Below are 24,275 nucleotides of genomic sequence, written 5' to 3'. Positions count from 1 at the left end.
GCGTGAAAAGAGCTTCTGGGTAAAACAGAACCTGGAGAGCAGCCAATGAGCTGCCAGGACTAATGCCTCACACAGTAAACAAGTCTGCAAAATCTTGTTAAGCTATCTAATTTGTCATGAGAAAAGCTGCATATGAAGGAACATGTGCCTTCGAGAAGTAATTGTGGTCTTGAAACACACGTCTTAATCAATCAGAGCTTGAGGTAAACCTTTTAATTTTTCATTTTACCAAGACGAGTAGCTTGACTTAAAAGCTTGAATCAACCACCCCCCTCAAGAAAACACTCCAAAATCATGTTGAAAGTCACATTGAATGCTGGAAGCTTTTATAGATGTTTTTTTTCCCTTTCATTGTTTGTATATTCTAGTCGGTGGATTGGCTTGCAGTCCCTAAATTTTTGTCCATGTGATATATGAAAATGAGTTCTGCAATAATACAAATGGTACTCATTACACAACCGCGAATCGTGGTATAAGTAGGTTAGGAATGGATATTTCAAACTTTATTTTGAAAAGAAATTGAAGTTCTAACTTCAAGGTGTTAAAAATACTTGCCTCTCCTCATTTACATATGCGCACCTTCAAGAGCAACTCAATGTTGAGTATTGTGCTCAAGGATACTTCAACACGGTCATGGAGGTACTGAAAGCAGGCAACCTTTGAGTTATGAAATGCCAATTGTACTACACGTTCACTGGAAATCATAACTGTGATTCTAAAAACACAAGATAAGTAAAGGTCAAATGAAAGGTACAATGAGTCTACAATCTGAGCTTCAATTAAAACCAAACTAACAACAATATTTCATCCAAGGCCTAAATGAGGAGGAAGGGAGATGCTGATGCTGTTGGCTACTGGAGAAAAAACAACCTTTAAAATACACAGCAACTATATCCAGATCAAAGGAAGCAGACGAACAGCCTCAAGTCTCAAAGATATCCCCAAGAGCATGAACGTACTCATTAAACCTAAAAAATCCAGTATTACACAGAAAAAGCAACATGCAGAATTGGAATATTGTATTTTGTGCAACTCTAGGATTGCATGTGACGTTATTTAAAAGGTTTTAGTAGCTACCAAGCAGACTTAATGTCTCCAATGTCTGGTATTGCTAAATATCCTCAAGGGTTCTGAGAGTAGCATATAATTGGCATAATCAGGGGTAGGAGACACAAGATGATACAGATGGAAATTATTCTAAATTGAACATTTAGGAAAAAAGTAGATACATTTTCGCACGTCCTGAATGTTGTTTGTCACCTAAATATTGAACAGAGGCTGAGATCTACCGGAGTCAAATTCACAATAACACTAGTATTTTTGTGACAGGACAAAATGTGCAAAACAAACAAACTGAGAGGAGCAGCACGTCACCCTCAACTGATGATAATTTTGTAGCAAGAAGGGGGGCAACTTAATTGCCACAGTTGGGTCTTTGAATTCTTCAGAGAATAATTTGCAATTCTTAATTATTGTTTAATGATTTGTTGCCACTCATTTGAATTAAGTTTGAAACACTAACGTTGGCAGTGTGCAAAAATGCAAATTGTTTGCCAGGGTCTCCAAGGCCGGGCCTCAAAAGCCCCTATCTTGCTTGTTCCAACACACTTGGTTCTAATGATCAAGGTTGTGCAAAGTTTGCTGATGAGCTGATCATGTGAATCAGGTGTGCTGGACCGGGGAAACATTAAAAACAGACTGCATAGGGTCTTGAGGACCAGACTTGGAAACCCCTGCATCACAGTTTTCCGCACTTCACTATTCACAAATTCACCCATTGTCGATTTTTTTTTTTTTTAGGGGGCAATAAACACCTACTTGAGGTTTTCAGCAATATTGCAAAGGAGTCCGAATTTGTTTTATATTTGTAGCGAAATACAATTTTGTGGATATGTATTATTAATATGCATAAATGCTTCAATAGCAATATACAAATAAACGTAGTCATAATAAGTTTATACATTTCTCAGATAAAACTTCCCCGGTTGGTTAATTTACATACTATTCAAGTGTTTCAGTGCTTTTCATATGTTGTTGTGCCCTTAATTCATCAGCCAAACACTAAAGTTATGAAGAATGTAAACATTCTGGATATGCTCTAAGAACGAAAAAGTATAATTGTGTCTGTGAGAGTACTGCAGTCAACAGCAGTGGTCCCCATTTTTTTTCTGCCAGGGACCGGTACGCGTTATTACGGATTTTTCTAAGACCGGCAACCATTCGTCAATGAGGCGTGCTGACATATCTTCTGATCGGAAACTAAACACAAAGAGTGGGTGGAGTTTGGATTGTTTTTTTCCTATCTATCTCTGTGGCCAGTTTCTAAATGGTGTGGGGGGCGGTGGTTGGGTAGCAGTAACCTGCAGTACATAAAGAAGGTTCAAACCTACTACTGTGACATTCCTGTTGATGAATGTTCAATGTGTGTGAGCAAGTCAGAAAGACAGAGAATGAGATACCATTGCTATCTGAGAGTGCGTGTGCAAGCAAGCGGTATAGTGGGTTTGAATAATGAGCTCTTTTGCATGTTTTGGTACGAGCGATGGGTTAGTGAATTAATTGAAAATCGAAAAGTAATTTTCATGAAAATGTCAAATTAGCTGTAAAAATTCTCAAATGTGTGTGTACCCATCTTATACTAACATCAAGGACAGAATGAAGCAGATTACAAAACCATTTTTAGACTTTTTCTTTATGAAAAAAGGGCAAAAAAAAAGCACAACTCAAAAATATATTTGAATGCAATCCAAGTTGTGTCACCATCAGTGGAAATAATCAGCCCATGATGTCACCACCACGTCATCCTACAGCTGTAGTGTCACCTCCTGTTGCTGATGTTGTTTGATGTCACCGCTCTGGGCAGCAAATTAACATCATGACTGGACGTTACATGCAGGGAACCTACTGATGTGGCTGCAGGCGTCCCTCTACTGTGCTTGTATTACAGTGGCTGCTTAAGCCGTTGTGACATTTCTCTGAAGTTTGCTTGCGTTATAACAAATTGAGACATGAAAGTTTTCCGGGTCGGTGAAGATTTTCAGCTTTTAAACACAGTGACCGGTTCTCTAAGGGTCACACTCTCAGTGACATGCGCTGGATCCTGATGAGGAGTGACAGATTGTGCTGATTGACATAGTGATGTCATTGCAGCTCGTTTGAGTCTCCGGAGAGGGGAAAAGAAATTGCTGTATGGAGTCTCCTTCAAGCACTAACAGCGTGTTATTACGGATGTAATAATTCACTTGGCAACCAATTTCTGACAAGTTTTTCAAATGACATGAAGGAACAGTAATGATGAACAGCAATTAGAGAAGCCAAGCCGTGCTGAACACTAAACTTTCTTGTGGCATAAGTGGTCTTAAAATAAACATCAATTTGTCATGTAATAATTGTGGTGTTTTTATTTATTTGCCGATGGACAGTTGTGCTTTGTCACCAGGGTTTTTTAGGAGAGTTCCCCAGGGCAGGGTTTGGCTCTTCACCAGAGTGGCCCATGCTACTCTACGCTTCGATTTGTCATTGGTGACCAAGCGAGTGTCGAGCACGCACCATGACTTCAAACATAGGCAAAATTATGTTTTCCTCATAAGCAGAATGATTCCTTACCCTTACCATTTTTTCGCAAAAAACTAAGGTAAACAAAATGGGAATTGTGGGATATATTGGCATTAACCAGTGACTTTAAGCATATGATAAACTGACTGTGACATTATCTAACATCACAATTAACCATGTTTTAAACAACGCATATTTAATTGGACCAGCATTTTGGGGTTCAAATAATTGTGTTTTGAACAACCGAGGAGCCCTGTATTGTAAAACATGGCTGGGTTTTTCCACATTGCTCCATAATGCCAATGGAGACAGTAGGGAAGTAGTGTAGAATGAAACCCTCCCAATTAAATGCCAGTATATGATCGAAATATTTTGTCTTCAGAATCAATATCAATCGTATTATGAATCCACAAGTGAAATGAGATGTACACTGAAATTCAATAACACAGAGTTGAGTTTGTCAGCTCAGCAACAAGTCCCACATGGCCGTTTTTATGGAGCTACAACGTTCCTAGTGTTTACAGCTTACAAAATTGTCCTTAAAGCGACAATAAAATGTGCTGTGAGCTATAATATTACGTCATTTGCCAGCGGTTCTTACTACAAACATGTTTTTTTCTGTTCAAGAAAGTACAAAGTACGAGAATATTCCTTATCTTAAGGAAAATTAAGGAAAAAAATATGATTTATTATTGTTGATTATGTCACCAATATATGTACCGTATTTTCCGGACTATAAGTCGTGATTTTTTTCATAGTTTGGCAAGGGGGCGACTAATAATCAGGAGCGACTTACATGTGAAATTATTAACACATTATTACTTGATCATTAAAACATTACTTACTAGATCATTGAGACTTTACTTACTAGTATAGTTGATCACTTCACATGTTATTTCCAATTTAAACCGCATGAGGTCGCACTAGGCCTGTGGAATAATTGGAACTGCCACTGACTGAGTCTGAATCCATTCATTGACTTCCAGAGTCAGCGGAGTTGTTTATAACACAGAGGACAGAGATTGACACAGAGGACGAAGATTTCGATGGATTTAATGATTTGGAGTGACATGGACGGTTCGATAAAATTGTTATTTATATTATAGTTATTTGATATATAGTTTATATATAGTTATTTTGGCCTGTGGAATAACTAGAACCACAACTGACAATGTGTCCGACGTCAGTGCCGCATGCACGTCCAGGGTCAGCAGCGGCGTTGTTTACACAAAGGACGAAGATTTCGATGGATTTTAATAATATGGAGTGACACGGATGGTTTGATAAACATGTTATTTATGTTATAGTTATTTGAATAACTGTTAATAAGTTACGTCGGGCAGGTTCTCAGTTCCTCGTTTGTGTTTATGTAACGTTAGCATACCGTATCATTTAGCCTGTTGTTGCCTGATCATGTCTGTTCTTGGTGTTGGATTTTGTCAAAAGTTCTCCCAAAAATGCGACGTGTACTTGTGCGACTTGTGTTTTTTTTTCTCTTTATTATGCATTTACTGCTGGTGCGACTTATAGTCCAGAAAATACGGTATATCCTTGAAAGTAACTCAGCAGTAAGTAAATAAATAAATAAATAAATAAATAAATAAATAAATAAATAAATAACATTTTTTAAAAAATCAAGTCTTTTATTTTTCAGCCACATGCAACTACTGCATGATGTGTTCTATGCCTGTCTGCTCTGCTTTTTTCTGTCTTCAGTTTTTTGGGTGGAGCCTCCTGGGATCAAAGTCAAAGTCAAAGTCAAAGTCTCCTTTATTGTCAATTCCTCCGCATGTCAAGACACACAAAGAGATCGAAATTACGTTTCTCACTATCCCCGGGTGACAAGACAGAGTTCACAACGCACATACAAGTAAACAACACAGGAAAAATAAAACAAGAAGATGAACATATAAGAGTGATAGCACGCTAGCCGCTCCCGATGCACAGCAGAGTCCGGAAAGATGACAGTCAACCAGGCCACTGCGAACACGAGCACACAGCAGGCACGCACTGTCCGGTTCGTGGATCCTATCAGGCGAACGCAACCCATCTTGTCGTCCCGCGAACGAACGTACGCCAGGAGAATGGAAGGCACGGCTGGGCGAGCTGGGTTGGCCGCAAGCCTGGCCCGACGTCTTCGCGCTGGCCCCTCTCCCGCTGCCTCGCAGACCCGCTGCCGACGCATCCCAACAATGCTCCAGGACGGAGCAGTCCGAGCTCACGACGCAGTCCAACCGGGGGAGGAAGAGCAGGCCAGTCCGGCGTCGCTCCATGACGAAGCAGTCCGAGCGCCCTTAATCTCTCCGCACCAAAGTATACCTATGGTATACCTATTGGCAAGTAACCCCAGTTTATTTGTACTATTCACTTAAAATTATATTTAGCTGCACTGTTACTTCCCCAAGTTGACATTTGTGTAATGATATATAATATACAATATGTACATGTAATAACGACATCTGCATGTGAGGTTGTTTTACATAGACATAGGAAAATAAAGCTTCAAATTTGCTTCATAAACCACTTGTACTTTTGACGCCTCTTAATAGCATTGTTGGTTTAAATAAAGAGTTTAAGAAATGGCAAGTTAATATATGTACTTTAAGTCCAGTGTTGAACAGAGAGTTCCCTCTAAGGGAGTGAAAAAGTACAATGGTTCAAGAAGTAAATTTGAAGCTTCATTTCTCATCACTAGTTTGCACATGTCCTATGGATGTAAAAAGAGTCCTTTCAGATATGTGTCGGTTGGACGTTTGAATAGTCAAGCAAAATGTTGACTGAGAAAAGAACCAACAGTCGATCTAAAAAATGATGAACAAACACAACAATACAACTATAGTTTTTAGTTTACTCCAAATTATCCAACCACATTTAGATTTACATGAATGCTTAGAGGCACAACGGAAAGCTATATGTCTCGTCTTGAACTAGTGAATAGCGACATGTGTTCTCCATTAGAATGGCTGAAGTCAACCCAACGGGGCCTGCAGATGAGGGGGAAGGGACCATTTGTAAGTGTGTGTTTACATAAATCATTGCTGTCTCGTGAAAATATACTATCTTTTTTTGTTTGTGGGGAGACTTTCACCTAAAGGTATATAATCAAAACAGGAGTTGCATCATGAAGATAGGTTTTCATCTAACAAGAGATACTAAGTGTGTATGAGTCCCCGTTCAGTAATGTGTGCGTGAAATACCAAGAAAGAGCAAGATTGTGTGTGCTGCATGCAGGACGCATCACTAATCTTTATAAGTGGCTATAAATCCCAACTGCTCTGCTGGGCGTTCATGGTGGGGGAGTAAGCTGTGTGGATGGGGGGGCTGGTGAAGTCCTGCTCTCTTGCATGACGCCACAGCTTGCAAAATTAATATTTATGAGGTGAAACCGCTGCAGTTGTTGAGATTCATCTCATCAGGTAGCCATGCTGCACAAGAAGTGAACGTTTAAGCACTGAAGGTTTCTGGATTCCAGCCAAACACGGTGGACTATGCATCATTCCCTGACCTCAGAGATGGAGCATTCTGTTTTCAGCTCACCTTTATTTGTGTGGCTAAGCCTCAATACCCTCTGATCGCAAGCAGCTGTGGCAGAATAGATATATTATGAATTCATCCAATGCAGCATACCAGGGCTTCTTCGGATACCACTTACCAAATTTACGAGTTTTTCATCTTCCTTGCTTTGACTTGTGAGCACAGTAGTGAAGTACAAGCGCGTAATGGTGGCAGTCAACTCAACACATTTCAAAATTACTACATACATTCACTTATAGTAGTGCCGTACTGATGAGCTGAGAGGAGTCGGTGTTATGAATCTCACTGCTTCAGATTTGCTTCATGGAACTTCATGTTTTTTTGACTCCTCAAGATGTCACTATTGGTTTAAATGTAGGGGGCAAGTCAGTATACTTTTAGCCCAATGTTAATCAGAGAGTGTCCTCTAAAGCAGAGGTCAGAAACTACCGGGTCACGGACCGGTACCAGTCCGTGGGTCATTTGGTACCGGGCCACACAGAAAAAAAAATTAATCGACGATCAATTGATTCAGGTCAAGACACTCGTCCCGGCCACGTCACATACTTCCCCAGTCAAGCCCTCAAGCTACGGAGCAGATACTTAATAGTGAGTTTTATTTTTATGCAGTTTTTATTATAAATGTATGATTAATTTATATATTTATATAAAGGCCGGTCCGTGAGAATATTGTCTGACATGTAACCGGTCCGTGGGGCAAAAAAGGTTGGGAACCGCTGCAAGGAGGGATAACTGGTTCATGAAGCAAATTTGAAGCTTCGTTTCCCATCACTGGTTCGAGGCAGGACACACTCTGAATGCAGCAGGCAATGACATTTCAGCTGGGTATGTCCGGCTTAGAACTCAAGAACGGAATTCAGAATCGCACCTGGCCAAGGTTGGGCAAAACAGACAAAGCAGCATTGAAATGATGAAATGTGACCAAATATATCAGTTATAATATATAAATATATTATTTTGAATTCTATTTAATTATGCAGTTACTGTATATTTTTATAAAGTACAGATTTAATTACTGTATATTCAAATCTTGTTGGGAAAAATTAATCCAAAAGTCATAGTATGTGATAGCAAAAAGATGTTTTTTCCATTTGGCTTCAAGCGTTTGCATAAATGTGAAAGCTGCCAACAGTTGGTGTTCCCACTTTACACCAAGAGAGCTGTGCTACATTCTGATTCTTGTTTTGTTTTTTGTTCGTAGTTCGCACTGAAAAAGTTTCAGGGGAGGCATTTTCAGTCCACCAAACTGATTTGATCATTTGCACATCATAAACGGTGTTGCTGAGTCAGCTCGGTAGTTAGAAGGTGCTTTCTAAAGTTATTTCTACTATTTATTATTATTGCTGATGTAGCGATGTGAGCTGCCTTACTCACTGCACCACTTTATCTGATTGTTGCAGTGTCATACATTTGATTCCAGAAGCCTGAATCCCAATCAAAAGAATAAAGACATGGAAAAACTTCGAATGTACTCGGGCAATAAACTATTCTACCACTGAGGGACTGGTAAATCATTTCTAATTTATCATTATTCCAATTGAAGTAATTTATCAAATAGAAACAAAGTGTAAAAGAAGAATTTACAACTTCGGATATACTGTATATTGCAGTACCAGTTATGATGAAAAATACAAAAATAATTAAATTTCAATTAACGACATCAACCACAAAAAAGCAAATAGTTTATACCAGCTCCCCCATTCGTCACCATCTGCCCGGATTATTTTGACAGCTCATGGTTTTCTTTCTGTCAGTGACATGATTGATGAGACACTGACTCCAAGGTAGTCAGACATAAAAATATGAACCCAAAATAGAAGAGTAGCCTAAAATATAAAAATAAGTTTGGCCTTACTGTTATTTGTATATTAAGTGTTTTTCATTGCCAGATGACCTCATATATATGAAGGTATCTGTACTTTCCAGGCTCAACCGTGTACACTCATATATATATATATGGCAAAAAGTATTAATTAATAATACATTGGACAGCCTGTTGAACGTCAGCATATGCAGTACATGTGTTACAAAACATGTACTATATCAGTAATGTAAAGCAACAGCAATGGGCATGCGCAAAACGCCTGCATCAGATAATGAGTGTGTCATCGCTGGAAGCAATTGGTGCGCACTGCCTCTCACAGCCTTCCAACCTTCTCACCTACCCTGACCACATTAATCTGATAGCTGCTATTTTGATGAATAAGTCATTGTTTTGTTTTTATACGGTACAATACAAAACACTGCCCCTCCATTCCCTTTTAGTTACTTTTAAGTGACTTTAAGACCAACATTTATCAAAGTCGTTCGCTTGTAGGCAGACAAAAACTTTATGTGGAATGAGCAATACCAGCCAATTGAGCCATTTTGTGACCAGATATCGACTTAACTCAGAGAAGGGTTGTTAGACCAACTGATTTAAAAGAGGGTGAGGACTCAACTGTCACATAAAAAAAAATGTATTCCCGCTAAATAACCCAAGTTTTAAATCAATGTACAGCTAATCTGATTACTCTTTTTTTCTGTAACTGTAATGGATTGCTGTTTAAAATGGGCAATTAGTCCCCAAGGCTGCCTGGCAGCAATTGCAAAAACTCTAAGCTAATTGTTATATCAGCAACGTTTCATCTTGTGTGCTTTACCATGTTTTTCTAGTACACTACTTTCCTATTGAGCATCATTTTGTTGCATCCTAAATTCATTTTGTGTTCCATGTAGTGGTAAAAATCCATTTCTTATGATGACCCTACTTGCATAATGTGAATCTCTCACCTCGTCCGTTTCAACATTGCGGCAGTACAACTACAAGTAGCAAATTTAGTGTAGCTTAGTGTCGCGAAGCAAGAATATTGTTCCTTATTAATACAAATACTTGTGTATGAGGAAAGAGTGTGATGCATTGAATCTACTCCAACAAGTACCATTTTTCCAAAAGGTTGACTCAATTAAATGTAATGAGGAAAATGTGGTGTGTTGCTTTACTACCCTCCTCTGAAGGTAAATGAAGTTCACTTAACATATACAGGATGAAAATGTGATCGTCTTTCTTAACTATCTCTACCATGCTGGAGAAAAAGATTTAGACGATTCAACTTTCGGTCAAGTCAGAAAAAAATATTTATATTGTCCTCTATTTTAGAAAAATCTCCAAGGGCTTCACATAGCCCACATTTGACAAATATTAAATATGTCCCTTGAGTTTAATCCCCAGGAGGGCAAAGAACGACTAAAGAATAATAAAAAAAAAAAAAAAACATCAGGGGGGAAAAGAATGAGAAACCTTCGGAAGGTTGATGACGAGGGAATCTCCCTTCCAGGATGACAAGGCCGTAAGATTATTCAGATTCTTTATTTGTATTTTTGTACACAAAAATGTGAATGATGTGTTTCATCCTAACTTTCTCTGGAGAAAATCTCATGTAGAAGACATCACTTCAGCCGGGAAGAATATGAGGACATATAATTCATATAAAAGCCTCCAGAGGTACTAATGAGAGAGAATTAAAGGTATGGGTAGCTTTAGCGCTTCTCCAGCAGGCAATGCAGGTTTTCCACCATGAATAATGGATGAGTGTCAGAGCCAAGTCGCTGATGTTAAATATAGACGGCCGAGAGCACAAAACATAAATGAAACGTTAATACTAAGAGCTTAGCAAAATTATCTTTCTGGAAATTACTCACGGGCATTTGTTATTGTGCCCTCCCCCCATTCATTCAGGCACAAAAAGAAGACAAACAAGATGATTAATTAAAATATACTTGTTACCTGTTGTATTGATTGTATGCTTTTGTTTTAAAATTACAGATTATTTCATCTGAGAGAATTAAAATTTCAGTTAGATAAATTTTGGAAACCTTATTGTGGACCAAAACGGTGACTATGGAAGCTCAAATGAAAGGCAAGATTTTTTGATTATTCAGCATAACTGCAGACCATTGTATGGGGGTACTTTTTCAATGCAGGCACTTGTACAAACACCAGAATGAATGATGTAATATTTTTTAAGGGAAAAATGTATTGGTTGGTGACAAATAATTACCGTATTTTCCGCACCATAAGGCGCTTCGGGTTAAAGGGCGCAAACTCAATTGTGGGCTCTACTTTTTATTTAATCCACACATAGGGCGCACCGCATTATAGGGCCCATGCATGCCATGATTTACGGTAAACAAAAGAACGTCACTGGAGCAAGACAGTGAGTTCGGTTGTAATTTATTCTACTGTTTAACCATGGACTCTACTGTACTCAAATTATTGTTAATTATTGTTATTCATACGTCATCCGTCCAAGTCCTCATCTTCTGTATCCAAATTAAACAGTTGCGCAAGTTCATGCCAAGTTTCCTCTTGTCATTTTCTTGTCTTTGTCACGTTGCTCTTCTGGCTTTCCAGAAAGCTCTAATTGTGCCTCGTAAGCATGTCTAATTGTCTATGCCATTTTAGAGAGTCCTAATGCTGGGTTTTTTTTGGGCACAAACGATAGTATTTATTTATCAGTGGCAGTGGAGGTACGTACGTGATTAATTTACCGCCCTGATCTACGTAAAATGTAATGTCGTCTGTCATCAGGTCTTCATATTACGGCGGTATATTACGGAAGACAGATTTTGGAATTTGATCCACAAAAAAGGCCCACTTCATTAAAAGGCGCACCTTCTTTTTTTGAGAAAATAAACGCTTAAATACGGTACTGTTTGTTAATCTTCGGTAAGTATTTGAGCACTTTCCCTTTGGATTTCACAGACTGAGCGTTTGGCTTTGGAGCAGTTGCCAGTTTGTCGTGTTTAGTTAAGTGTGTATACACATTGAGGACAACATTGAGTCGTGTTTTTGATGTAATTCCTTGTTTAAAAAAACAAGAGCATGTTTTTCCTCATGAGTTTGAAGGGTGAAGGTTGCAGCTGTGGCAAAAGTGGGGAAATGCTGTTATTTTGAGGCTATATTCCTGATACGTGGGCTGAATTGTCGAGCAGAGGTTTTTTAGCAGCAAAATAAAAATAAAAAAATAAATAAATTACTGGTTGAGTGAGTACATGACAGATGTTTAAAAATGTCAAAGTAAAATGCCACCAAGTAGGGGCAATCTGGATGCACCAAAGTTTTACTATTTTAAGTTTAAATACATTTTTTTGCAGTTCAAACAACTTTCGAACATTTGAACCGTTATATCTGGCATGGGTATATTAGTGCACCGCAGCAGACCTGAATTGGATATTCTCCTCTTGAGTTGATCTCTGCTGCATCATTTGTCAGGAGACCTCATTTCAGGCAGAATCAAAGGAGTTAACTCTGTGACTGTGTTTTGACTGTTCCTTTGGCTTTTTTTTTTTTGAGTCTTTTTGTGATATTTTTTTCTGAAACCTTGGCATGGAAGGAGAAAATGAATGTGAGAACAGAAGAAGCGTTCCCGTTCCCGTTGACTTGATAGCAGTGTGTCTCAGGCAGAATTGCGATAGAACACCCTTTGCCTGGTAGAAAATTAAATGTGTGAAGACGTGCATGCATTACCCCTAATCTTTAAGGGAGTATTGTGTTTTGTATACTGTGCTTTTAACATGATAACCAGAGTTGGGCATTTCGTCCCAGTCTGTCTTGCAATCCACTCAAAAGGTACAGCCAACTGGTTATGAAAGCTGATTTTGTTGTTGAATGTCACAAGACTACAAGGCTAAGTAAGGTTAAGATCAAAATTCCGGCTTTTGAAACATTCGCAAGAAACCATGCCTGAACGACAGTGCCTGAACGACAGTGCCTGAACGACGTGCTTTTAAATACCCCCATTGAAACCGTGACCAAAAATGACGTCATGACATAAATCAGTTTCCTTTTATTTATGATTGGGATAACGATTGACCATCATGACAAAAGCAATGACAAAACCGCTTTTAAAATGAGTGGACAGAAAGAGGAATAATTGTATTATGAATAAGGCCGGAGTGACAATGACGGAAGGGTGCCAAGGTTGAGATCGAAGGAAGGATTGGCAAAACTTTAACGTATACTATGTTCACTGTAAATTAAATGTATGCTTAAAAAAACAACACACACCTATCAGTTTGTATGATTTGTCTTACTTTACTCTTTTTGCTATTTTGTGCAGCCAAAACCACCTGGAGCTGAACCCGCTCAAGACCGTGGAGATGACAGTGGACTTCAGGCGAGACCCTTCACCAATTTCACCCCTCACTCTCCGCAGTAATACTATTCTCTCCACAGACACCTTCAAGTTCCTAGGAACCACAATCTCTCGGGACCTGAAATGGACCAGCCACATAGACTCTGTCCGGAAGAAGGCCCAGCAGAGGCTGTACTTCCTGAGACAGCTCAAGAAGTTCAACCTGCCGCAGGAGCTGCTGAAGACCTTCTACACTGCCATCATCCAGTCTGTCCTCTGCACCTCCATCACTGTCTGGATTGGATCGGCCTCCAAACAAGACAAACATAGACTGCAACGGACAATCAGGACTGCAGAAAAGATAATTGGAATCAACCTTCCATCTATCCAAGACTTGTACCTGTCCAGGACCAGGAAACGTGCAAGGAACATCTCTACAGACCCTTCTCACCCAGGTTGCAGTCTGTTTGAACTACTCCCCTCCGGACGGCGTTATAGAGCTCTACGCAAAAACCAGCAGACACAGAGACAGCTTCTTCCCCCAGGCTGTTGCTCTGATGAACTCATACCACTCTTAGAGTCTCAGAGTCATTACTGTGCAATAACATCCTGCTCTCCACACCTTTTTTATATTGTCTACACTGTTTGTACCATGCGTCCTCTCTGCATCCATTGCAGCCTGGTCATCCTAGAAGAGGGACCCTCCCATCTGTGGTCTCTTCTCAAGGTTTCTCATTTCCCCTAGCTGGAGTTTTGAGTTTTTCCTTGCCCTCTTGGGAGTTTAAGATCAGGGGATGTTTGAGAATATTTGCCATTTTTCACATGTCCTGAGTGTTGTTAGTCACCTAAATGTTTAACAGAGGCTGTGATTTTCCAAAATCAAATTCCTTGTTTGGCACGCTCAAACATGGCGAATAAAAACTCTTGAATCTTGAATCTATACGTTGACTACTGACTAATGAAGGAAGCTGTGCTGCGTTCATAAGCACACACACTCAAATTAAATGACAGTCTGTCTACCAGCAGAGTGAGGTACTGAATTAAACTCAGCTGAGCATCAGCTACTATGTCATTTTCACTTTACCATATTATTAATCTCTCGCTTCTGGTGCTGATTACATACACGGTCTTTTTCATTTGGCCCAGCAATCAACCTCCCAGACCTCAGTGGCACATACGTCATTTGTTACAGCAGCAGCATACTGTGGGCCCTGAGCACCAGCTCACACGGTGCGTAAAGACTTTAAAATATTTCTCTCCAAGCCACACATCAACTGTGTCCATGGATAGCTGGCTGGGAATGGAAATATGCATCTGTAAGTTTTAAAAGCCTGCAGTGTCTCCAATGGCTCATCCTTGACTTTATTATTCACGCTGGCCCTTAATGAAAATGTTTTACAGCATGGGACTTTTAGCTTTAAAATGGTTCTTGATTAAATTTTACTCCTGATGCTTCACAGTTTGATATTTTTGTAGCAGTGTCTGGATTTGTCTGAGTTCAGAGGACACCCTTAATTAAGTATTCCTGCATGCTAAATTGGAATTATTACAGCTCTTTTTTGTTCTGAAATTAAAAGGAGACACAAAATGCATTAGGTGCATTAAGTAATGTTCAGGGTTTTCTTGAAGGTCTAAAAAAAAAAAAAACAGTCAGCAAAGAGCAACAACCGCAAATGGAATATTTAGTGTTTAAATACAGCAGCTAAAGTGTCCTATAGAAAGCCTCGTGAAAAAGCTAAAAATTGTAATTGCATTCTTTTGTCTTTTATTTAAACATCAGTCACTTTCAGTCAATTTGCAGGAGTTTGTTTAAATACATCTGATATATGAATAACTCATATTCAAAAACTTTACAAAATATTTTTAGAAATATTTATATAATATATAAAACAAATATTACAAAAACGTTTTCAAAATTATTTCAGACAAGAATAAAACGACCTCATCCCTTCTAATGTAATGACTGTGACACTTTGCCTCCAAAGTAGTATTTTTATCTTTAAAGTGATTAAGACAGAGTACCCCAATATACTGTCTATATTGTGTTTCGAGTCGCAAGTACAGGCTGTAATGGGTCCCATAATAATAATTTTGCATGAAAGTGTATTACAAGACCATTATACCCATTTACTCTTTTTTTGTATTGTTTGGATAATAGAAAAAATAACAATTAGAGAATATTACGTTAAAATTATTAATGTTGTACTCACCAAACTGATTTAGTTACTGGTGCGATTATTGTTTTCTAAAGTAATGTAAGACGTTTGGAAGTGTTTTGAAATTAAAGAAAAATGATAATTAGTTTTTATCACGAATGACTACAAAAATCTTTGAATAATTAGTGTTGAGAGGGTCACAAAAGAGGATTTTGACAATTATAATGTAAAAAGAAATGTCCATAAACAATTACCCGATTATTAAACTACCTAATTTTCAGACTATAAATCGCAGTTTTCTTCATAATTTGGGTGGGGGTGGCGACTTATACTCAGGAGCGACTTATGTGACTATATACTATATGTGACTATATGACTATATGTGAATTTTTTCGCAAATTTTGAAAATTCAAAAATCTGCGATGTAGTGAAACCGTGATAAACGAACCACGATATAGCAAGGGATTACTGTCATTTGACCTGCAAGTGACGTCAGCAGCGCGGCGGTTGTTTACATAAGGACAAAAGATTCTATCACGGGATGACAAAGATGACGAAGGGCCCCACGTTTGAAGGCTTTAATGATTTGGAGTGACACAAGGTTTGAAAAACATATTTATGTTATAGTTATTTGATATATTTTATTTCGTGTAGCAACTTGTATATGTTTTTATCGTTACAGTTCAGTAGTTGTTGGCTCGTTGAACTCTTGTTTTGTTAAATAAAGAGCTGTTTACCAAACCCACGTCTTTCCTGGTACTTTGTTAACGCTACAATATAGTTATATACTAGACCTGTGCGGCGCGCGCGCAGCGTTGTTAACATAAAGGACGAGGAATTTGATCGATGGATTTAATGATTAGGAGTGACACAGATGGTAATATTGTTGTTATATGATAGTTATTTGAAATATACTTTCTATATCGTTATATGGGTCTGTGGAATAATTAGAAATGCAATTTACGAGTCCGACGTCAGCCGCGCATATGCGGCGCATACGTGGCATTGTTTACATAAAGGACGATCGATGGATTTAATAATTTGGAGAGACACAGATGGTTTGATAAACGTGTTATTTATGTAATACTTATTTGAATAACTCTGAATGTTACTCAGGCACGTTCTCAGCTCCTCGTTTGTGTATATGTCACGTTAGCATACCGTATCGTTTAGCCTGTTGTTGACGGTTCATGTCTGTTCTTGGTGTTGGATTTTGACGAATAAATTTGCCCCAAAAGTGCGACTTATACTCCGGTGCGACTTATATATGTTTTTTTTCACTGTATTGTGCATTTTATGGCTGGTGCGACTTATACTCCGGAGCGACTTATAGTCCGCAAATTACGGTAGTTGTTGATTTGGTAATTGATTACTTGTAGAATAATTGATACATTTTGACAGCTCTACTAATCATCATGCACTCTCAGTAACTCTTGACTGGTGATGATAATTTCTTTGCCAGTTTGGGGTGATTTGACTTATTTGTGCGTCCTCTTAACTACACTAAAACAATGACTGAGTAAGACACTGTAGCTGAGAAAAGAACGTTAGAACATTCATGTGAACTTTGCTGAGCTGACATTGTGCACATCTTCTCCGTCCGATAATCCCACCTGTGCATATGGATAACACGCAAGGCAACAGTGCGCACATTACCCTTTAGACAGGATGACACCTTCCCCAAGTGTTATCTGTTGTCAGTCGCATGTAACAACCACTAACAAAGTACCAAACTTCTGAGTATCCATCTTAGACTACACTTTTATTTGTGTAAAAGCTCCAAGGGGTCATCAACACAGCACAGAAGATCGTTGGCTGCCCTCCCCCCACATTGGAAGACCTACACAGAACCCGCTGTCTCAGAACACAGAACATTCTGAAGGACACTTCCCACCCTGGCCACTCCCTTTTCGAACTGTTGCCATCAGGCAGACACTACAGATCAATTAAAGATTCAAGATTCAAGAGTTTTTATTCGCCATGTTTGAGCGTGCCAAACAAGGAATTTGACTTCGGTAAATCACAGCCTCTGTTCAACATTTAGGTGACTAACATCAACACTCAGGACATGTGAAAAATGGCAAATATTCTCAAACATCCCCTGATCTTAAACTCCCAAGAGGGCAAGGAAAAACTCAAAACTCCAGCTAGGGGAAATGAGAAACCTTAAGAAGAGACCACAGATGGGAGGGTCCCTCTTCTAGTCTTTGTGTGATGCTGTACATCCTGAGCACCCTTAGGAAGTAGAGTCTCTGCTGGGCCTTTTTTAGCAGCTCAGAGGTGTTCACGCGCCAGGTGAAGTCCCCCTCAATGTGGACTCCCAGGAAGCGGAAGGAGGACACCCTCTCCACACAGACTCCGTTGATGATAAGTTGTGGAATGTCCGTTTTTTTCCCCCCTAAAGTCAACCAGTTCTAGGGTTTTAGCCGTGTTAAGGAGCAGATTGTTCTCTCCGCACCACTCCGATAGCTGCACCACTTCGTCCCTGTAGGCAGACTCATCCCCCTTTGAGATGAGCCCCACCACAGTGGTGTCCGCAAACTTCACAAAGGCAGGCACTTTTAATTTCGTTGTACATGTGACAATGACAATAAAGATCTATTCTATTCTATTCTATTCTATTCTATTCTATTCTATTCTATTCTACTACAACAACAATGAGTCATAAAGTCTACAAAGAAAATGTTGCTTCTTTCATGCTTTTGGCACTGGTGTAAGAAGAACATTTAATAGTCAGTACAACATGTTATAGTCGAGTAAACACATCTACCTCTGGGGTTTCTGCATCTAAAACACACCATAAAAGAAATCAAACTCCCACAAGATCTGGTTGTCTGAGGTTATTGTTTCAAGTCAAGACGATTTAAGTTACTTTGCACGTGCAAACAACCAAATTGAATTTAGAGACCCTGTGGCATTCATTGTACGGGTAATTAACTTGGATTAATTTTCTATTTGCAGTATTAAAAACACAAAATAGGCCCAAGTGTCTGCCCTAGTCTTCATAGTAGGTGAAAAAAAAAATCGAATAATCAATTTGGTCTGAGCCTCCGACATGTTGAATAGGAACCTTTCTCTCTTTTTCCTGGTCTTTGATTTTTTTTTTTTTTTTTTTTTTGCTGTTGTGGCTCAGACCTACTCTGAGACACTAAATACGGTTGTAAAGATAATTACAAATTAAAACTTTAATCACCATTTGGGATTGATAATGTCTTAAACATGCACATTAGAGGTCAATATGTACTATTCATAAGTTTACAATGTGTTTGAACTGTGTGTTTCAGCCATTTGGAAGGGTAATTCTTATTAATTTATTCAGGAAAATCTGGGCATGTTTAGTTGAGAACAAATCTGATATAATGATTCCATGTTTTTTAGTAACAGTAATTTCTCATTATTACGTGATAAGTTTGAGGTTTATGAAAATTGTTGTGATGTCTGCAGTGTTAAAATACACATCAGTAAAATGTTACAAAGTCATGTAAATGGAGCATTGCAGGCCCCATTTTTGTAACCAGTGCACGTTTAGTGCAAAGCTCAGTCTGTGTTTTCTTTTGGTATTTTCTTAAACTAGTAGAGCAGGTAAATGAGGGCGTATGCGCCGTTGTGGGTAGGAGCCAACCAAAACAGTTCCACTCATTCCCTTTACAATCCGTGCGGTTGAGGCGTAGATGGTCCTTGACATTGGCTGAAGTAGAAACGTGTGAAAAGTGTGTTAATACACAAGATCTCCTCTTGCGGGTGATGTGGTTGACCACGCCAATTGGGTACAACCTTGCAATCGTACATGCGGGACTCTGCCCTTGACACTCAAACCCACCCATCTATGGTTGTGCCATCTGGTGAAGCAGACGCTATTAAAATCTATTTATTTATTTGTGATCAGTTGTTGAATGAATTTATTTCTACAATGATTCAGTATGTGTGTGTGTGTGCGTGCGTGTGCGTGCATGCGCGTGCGTGTGTGTGTTGTGTGTTAGGGTTAATTGTGAAGGTGACGCTAAAGATATGCTCTTTGCTCCGCTGAGTTCACAATCCTCTCGTCAAGTTTAATGATGAATTAGGAAGGCTAAGCTCACTGAACGTGCACTAAGAACAAATGCTGACCAAGGAGATACTTTGTTCAACTCCCACACTGGATTAAAAATATCTCTCAGCTGAATGGTTATTTCTAGCATTTCATTTTAGCATTTATATTTTAGCATTTCCTCATGCAGAGGGACTGTTGATTCTGTTCAGCATGCAATTTAATTTTGCACGTTATTCAAGTCGAGGATGGAAGGATGTAGTAAAAGTAAAAGACTTCACAGCCAGTAGACTTACACTGACTCCTTCACTGACCTGAAATAATCGAACTCGAGAAACAGTCGGCTTGCACAAGTAGTGTATACAACAAGAAGGACGGGCATTGGGCAGATACATAAATATGAATTTGTACGTGTGCTCTACATACATAGTCATTTCCATGATAACATTTGTACAATCATCCCATCAGTCATTTTTGTGTGGAACACATACGTGCATGTGCTTTTTATTCTTCTCGTGTGTAGGCCTTCAAGGATGAATGGCAATAAAAGTGGATAGGTTTCATGCAAAAACTCCTGAGATGCGAAACAAGAGACTGCCTGTTTATTATTTGAGGTAAATTGAGGAGGATGGAGTTCTGCTTTGCGCATCAGAGATGATCTGATTGTCCTCTTTCTGCTCCCAACACCACTGTGGTAGCAGACTGAAATTAATCTTTGCTTTGAAAACAGTTCTTCACTATTACACAAAACGTTACGTGTACAGCTCATGAACCATTTCCCATCAAACTAGAAACACTGGGTTTGGTTTGTTTGGGTTTATTTGCTAAGTGAAACAAAATGCTGGTAAAGTATCTGTCGCCCAAATAGTTTCATGACATTTTATTGGTGCTATTTTTCTAAATTTGCCGAGTCCTAATGTTATTAGTCAACGAGGGACTGTTCAATTAAATGCAGGTCTCCTTTCCCACAACTAAAAATTCTGCTCATCTTATTTGGAATGGTAAACCCTGATCTAGGGTTCATTTCCATCATGGTGTGAGTATGCTGGATGTGGTTGCTTTAGCATCACATAATTGCAGCGTGATGAATGAATTTAATGAATGAGAATATTCAATATCAATTTTGGGATATTTTTTACCATGACAGTGATCATTTATTTATTTATTTATTTATTTATTTATTTATTTATTTATTTATTTATTTATTTATTTATTTATTCATTTGTTCGTTCGTTCGTTCGTTCGTTTGTTTACAATATTGAACATTGATTTCCCAATTAAGCCTGTGGTATTTGTCTTCAGACTTCCTCACAGATTATGTAAAGAAATGGACACCAGAGATATGTACTATGAATATTTCTCATGATTGTATGAAATAGACTCAGACTGACACTGAAACAAATCTATCCAATGAAGTTGAATTGTGCTTCCTTAAACAAATTTAAATGAAAAGCCGCCTAAATGATTGTTCCAAAAAAAATTTGATAAGCAAAATTGACATAATTTTGTAGGTCAAATTCCAAATAAATTGTAATAAATTGCAAATTGTAAGGCTAAATATGATTAAACAGGGTGAATCCAAAAGTCTATACAACCAGTCAAACTTCAATGATGAAGCTACAAGTAGCATTCAGAACAAAAACAAACCGCGCTTTGGGAACAAATGTACACAATACAAATGATCACATGTGCAACTGACTGAGATGTGATTTGTTGACGCCCCTGATAAGGACTGGTTACTGGAAGCAAGGTTTGAATAGGAAATGAAATGCATGGGAATGGCTGTGGAGGATATATCATACATTAGTGAATACTCCTGCTGGGTTCATGACGGATCAAAAATTGACACTTAGACAGGCACCAGAATGATGGAATGCTCCACATGAAGAAACTGGAATAATTCCAATACCCCCATTTCCCCTTGTTGAGCTCTGTCTGTCGCCAATCAACATATTGAACCTTCAATTGATTCTGTTGCTGTGTCATCTTTGTATGACTGACACATTCACCTTCCTCCCATGGCAACATGACAGGCCAAATATAATAGTGTGAATGTATGCATGAGGCATTTGAGTATTTTGAAAGTAGAAAGGTGCCAAATGAACACAGCCTGTTTATCATTCCTCCTCTGGTTACAGGTTCCTGAATGTACCCTGATAACCATGACAAATTTGCAGAGCATATAAAATCACAGAATACCAATGTAAACAAACCATTGTGATGCGACTATGTATGCCTGTCCAGCCCTATAAATCATCGCAAACAGACACACAAGAATGTGCGTGTCAGCAAGAGACATGAGCAATTCTTATCTTTACTGTATGTTTGCTAAATACAGTGGACCCCCGCTATTCTCGGGAGATGGGGGCTGAGGAAGGTCTCAAATAGCTTTGTGGTTTATCCTTGTGAACTGCCTGGGGAAAACTGACATGACCACGTTATGTGATCACCAAAGTAGCTTCCATACTGAAAAGCTATTTGACGTTTAAAACAACAGTTACAACCACACTAATGAGAAATGTAGTTAAAGTAGTAACACTGCTACTTGTAATTTTGCAAATCCCCAACACTGCATTTGAACACGTCTCTGGTGCGCAGCATGTGTGAGAACACATTATGAATGAGGGAGAAGGTGCGTCCAAGGATGTAGAGGCCATTCAGATAAGTGCAGGCAGGCTACATATGCAGCAGAGGATTTCACAGTGAAGCTGCAGAAGGAACATCACCCCAGGTACACACACTCGTACACACACACTGACACAGACAAGTGCGGCAACAGGGTGTGAGTGTGTGTGTGTGCGGGGGGGCTACACTTTCCAACCACCAATTAGCTTATTCAAAGTGCTTGGACATAATTTATCGACAGTAGAAGACTCTCAAAGCTGCACTCTCATCCATTTGTTTAACACCCCATATTATAAGGAACAAGCACATACCGATTGATGAGTTTAATGTGCATAATCAAGAAAAATATAAACTAAATGCACTATGATTATTATAAGAACGGTGCAAGATATTAACTTTTTTCTGTAATTCGTAAAAAGGCTATAATTTTGGTGATTTGGTATCATGTCTAAATGCATAGATAGACACATTCATGTACAGTGTATTCACATTCAGTATTCATATTCAGTTATATTACTTAAAAGGTTACCTCGTAAACATATAAGTAGTAGTAATCAAGCTCTTCAGCCAACAATGGCTTAGGTGCGCTTGGACAAGGCATCTAGCCTTATGTAACAATACTAAGCTTTATGTCACAATGTAAGTTTCATTTATTGACTGAAGGGGGTCTTAATAAATGATTTTAAAAAATCTAGCCTACTGAACTGCAACTTTCTTATTAAAATTAACCCTAAACCTGTCTTTTTCAAAAACGCTTGTGCAACTTAAATTGAAAACTATCCAGAGTATAACTCCCTGCAACAGAAAAGAAAACGTTTCAAAGAGCCATTACAAAACAATAAGCATCATGTGCTTATCATAGAGATAATGTTTATAAATGTTGTGATTTTCAATGTTTCAAAAACAGAACTAAACCCACGAAGCCAGACTCAGCAAATGGGGGTATGATGACAGGTGGGGGTGACCAACAGAAAAAATAGCATGCAAGATGTGCAATACCATCCTGAAAACAGCACTTTAATTCATAGATAGGTCAATACGAATAAAGGAAACACACATGGTTTCAAAAAGACAATTCTGGTGAAAGCTGTGTGAAGATTTGTTAAAATAATCCCGAATAAATTTCTAACATGCACTTAAATGTGATAAAACTCCTTGAAGACTAAAAATAGCCTCAAATTGATGATGCTGCACCCTCTGCTGAATCCAATCAGGATAAGGTCCATTATAATGTCCCTAAAATTAGTGAGACACTGCAGACTTACTCTGGTCTGGTCTAACAGACTCAAACTAAAAAGTCAGAACCTGATGCCATCAAGATTATAACATTGCCAATACCACATACCTTTAAATTGCCGTTTTGTTTGGAGCAATCACTGTCTGACGCATTTATTTATTTATTTATTTATTTGATTTTTTTTTTTACTTACCATGCGCAGAGTTGTGAACAGCTAAGAGGCCGCAGCAGATCAACAGCAGGTTGAGTCCTCCTGTCCTCCTCAGCACCTCGCTAACATCTCCATAACATCCAAACAAAACCAGTTCCATGGTGTCCCGATCCAGTCCCGATGAGCCCCAATGAATAGCAGGGACACCCAACCTCAAATTCCGCAATGTTGAAAATTCTCTATGGGATCTAATTGCCACTTTAAAATAAAAATAAAAATGTGCAACGGGAGCCACAGGATATTGGGTTAGGCGGATGAAGAGGGGGAAAAAGAACCTCTCGTCTCCTCAAAAATTAACCCACACAGGTTGGGCTAGGGCTCCCCAAAAAGAAAATGTGAATTCCAAACAGATGTGCAAGATAGTTAATTTCCTCTCTATTGAAGAAGAAAATAAGTTCCAGAAACTATGACGGCAGAGTCTCCATCACTCCTTGCACGACGCAGCGGTGGCTTCCCAGTTGAGTGCGGTGGGAAAAGGGTTCAAATCCACGGTGCCTTCACGGAGGTCTGCTCTGTCTGCCGGGGAGAACTGAGAGAGACGCGTAACGCGTGGAGTGGAGTGAGAGAGTCGGACATCTCTCTCGCTCTCGCTCTCGCTCACTCTCTCTCTCTCTCTCTCTCTCTCTCTCTCTCTCTCTCTCTCTCTCTCTCTCTCTCTCTCACTCTCTCCAAAAGAGGGGCGGGGGGTACCTAGAGCCGGTACGCAACCATTGATCTAACGTGGGTGGAGGTAAAGCCTGGAGTTGAAGCACAGAACAAGCCCAACGGAGCGAAGCAGCAGGAGCCCATGTGTAGAGGGCACAGCAGCAGGGAG

At 39.0% G+C, this 24,275-nt stretch overlaps 2 protein-coding genes across 7 annotated transcripts in view; one reads left to right on the top strand and one right to left on the bottom strand.

The window, feature by feature from the left end:
* Positions 1-24,256, bottom strand: part of dcc (DCC netrin 1 receptor) — a 249,177-nt gene extending 224,921 nt beyond the window's left edge. For 3 of the 6 annotated variants that reach the window (XM_088391101.1, XM_088391102.1, XM_088391104.1), the window contains exon 1: positions 23,444-24,254. In XM_088391101.1, the coding sequence (XP_088247227.1) occupies positions 23,444-23,561 (118 nt within the window). In that variant the 5' untranslated portion in view covers positions 23,562-24,254. Of the gene's footprint in view, positions 1-23,443 lie in introns of all 6 variants that reach the window. The other 3 variants (XM_088391100.1, XM_088391099.1, XM_088391103.1) reach the window with 3 other exon arrangements.
* On the top strand, positions 5,337-14,782 carry LOC148390018 (uncharacterized). Its single transcript, XM_088392550.1, has 2 exons — positions 5,337-5,891; positions 13,191-14,782. The coding sequence occupies exons 1-2, from the start codon at positions 5,517-5,519 to the stop codon at positions 13,287-13,289; spliced, it is 474 nt and encodes a 157-aa protein (XP_088248676.1). The 5' UTR covers positions 5,337-5,516; the 3' UTR covers positions 13,290-14,782.
* Positions 24,257-24,275: the final 19 nt, after the last annotated feature.

Source organism: Syngnathus floridae, chromosome 12 (assembly GCF_059516105.1).
Source record: "Syngnathus floridae isolate MCC-2025c chromosome 12, RoL_Sflo_1.0, whole genome shotgun sequence".
NCBI classification, from domain to species: domain Eukaryota; kingdom Metazoa; phylum Chordata; class Actinopteri; order Syngnathiformes; family Syngnathidae; genus Syngnathus; species Syngnathus floridae.
The sequence above is the reverse complement of the archived record's forward strand: the minus strand, read 5'-3'. Positions and strand labels throughout refer to the sequence as shown.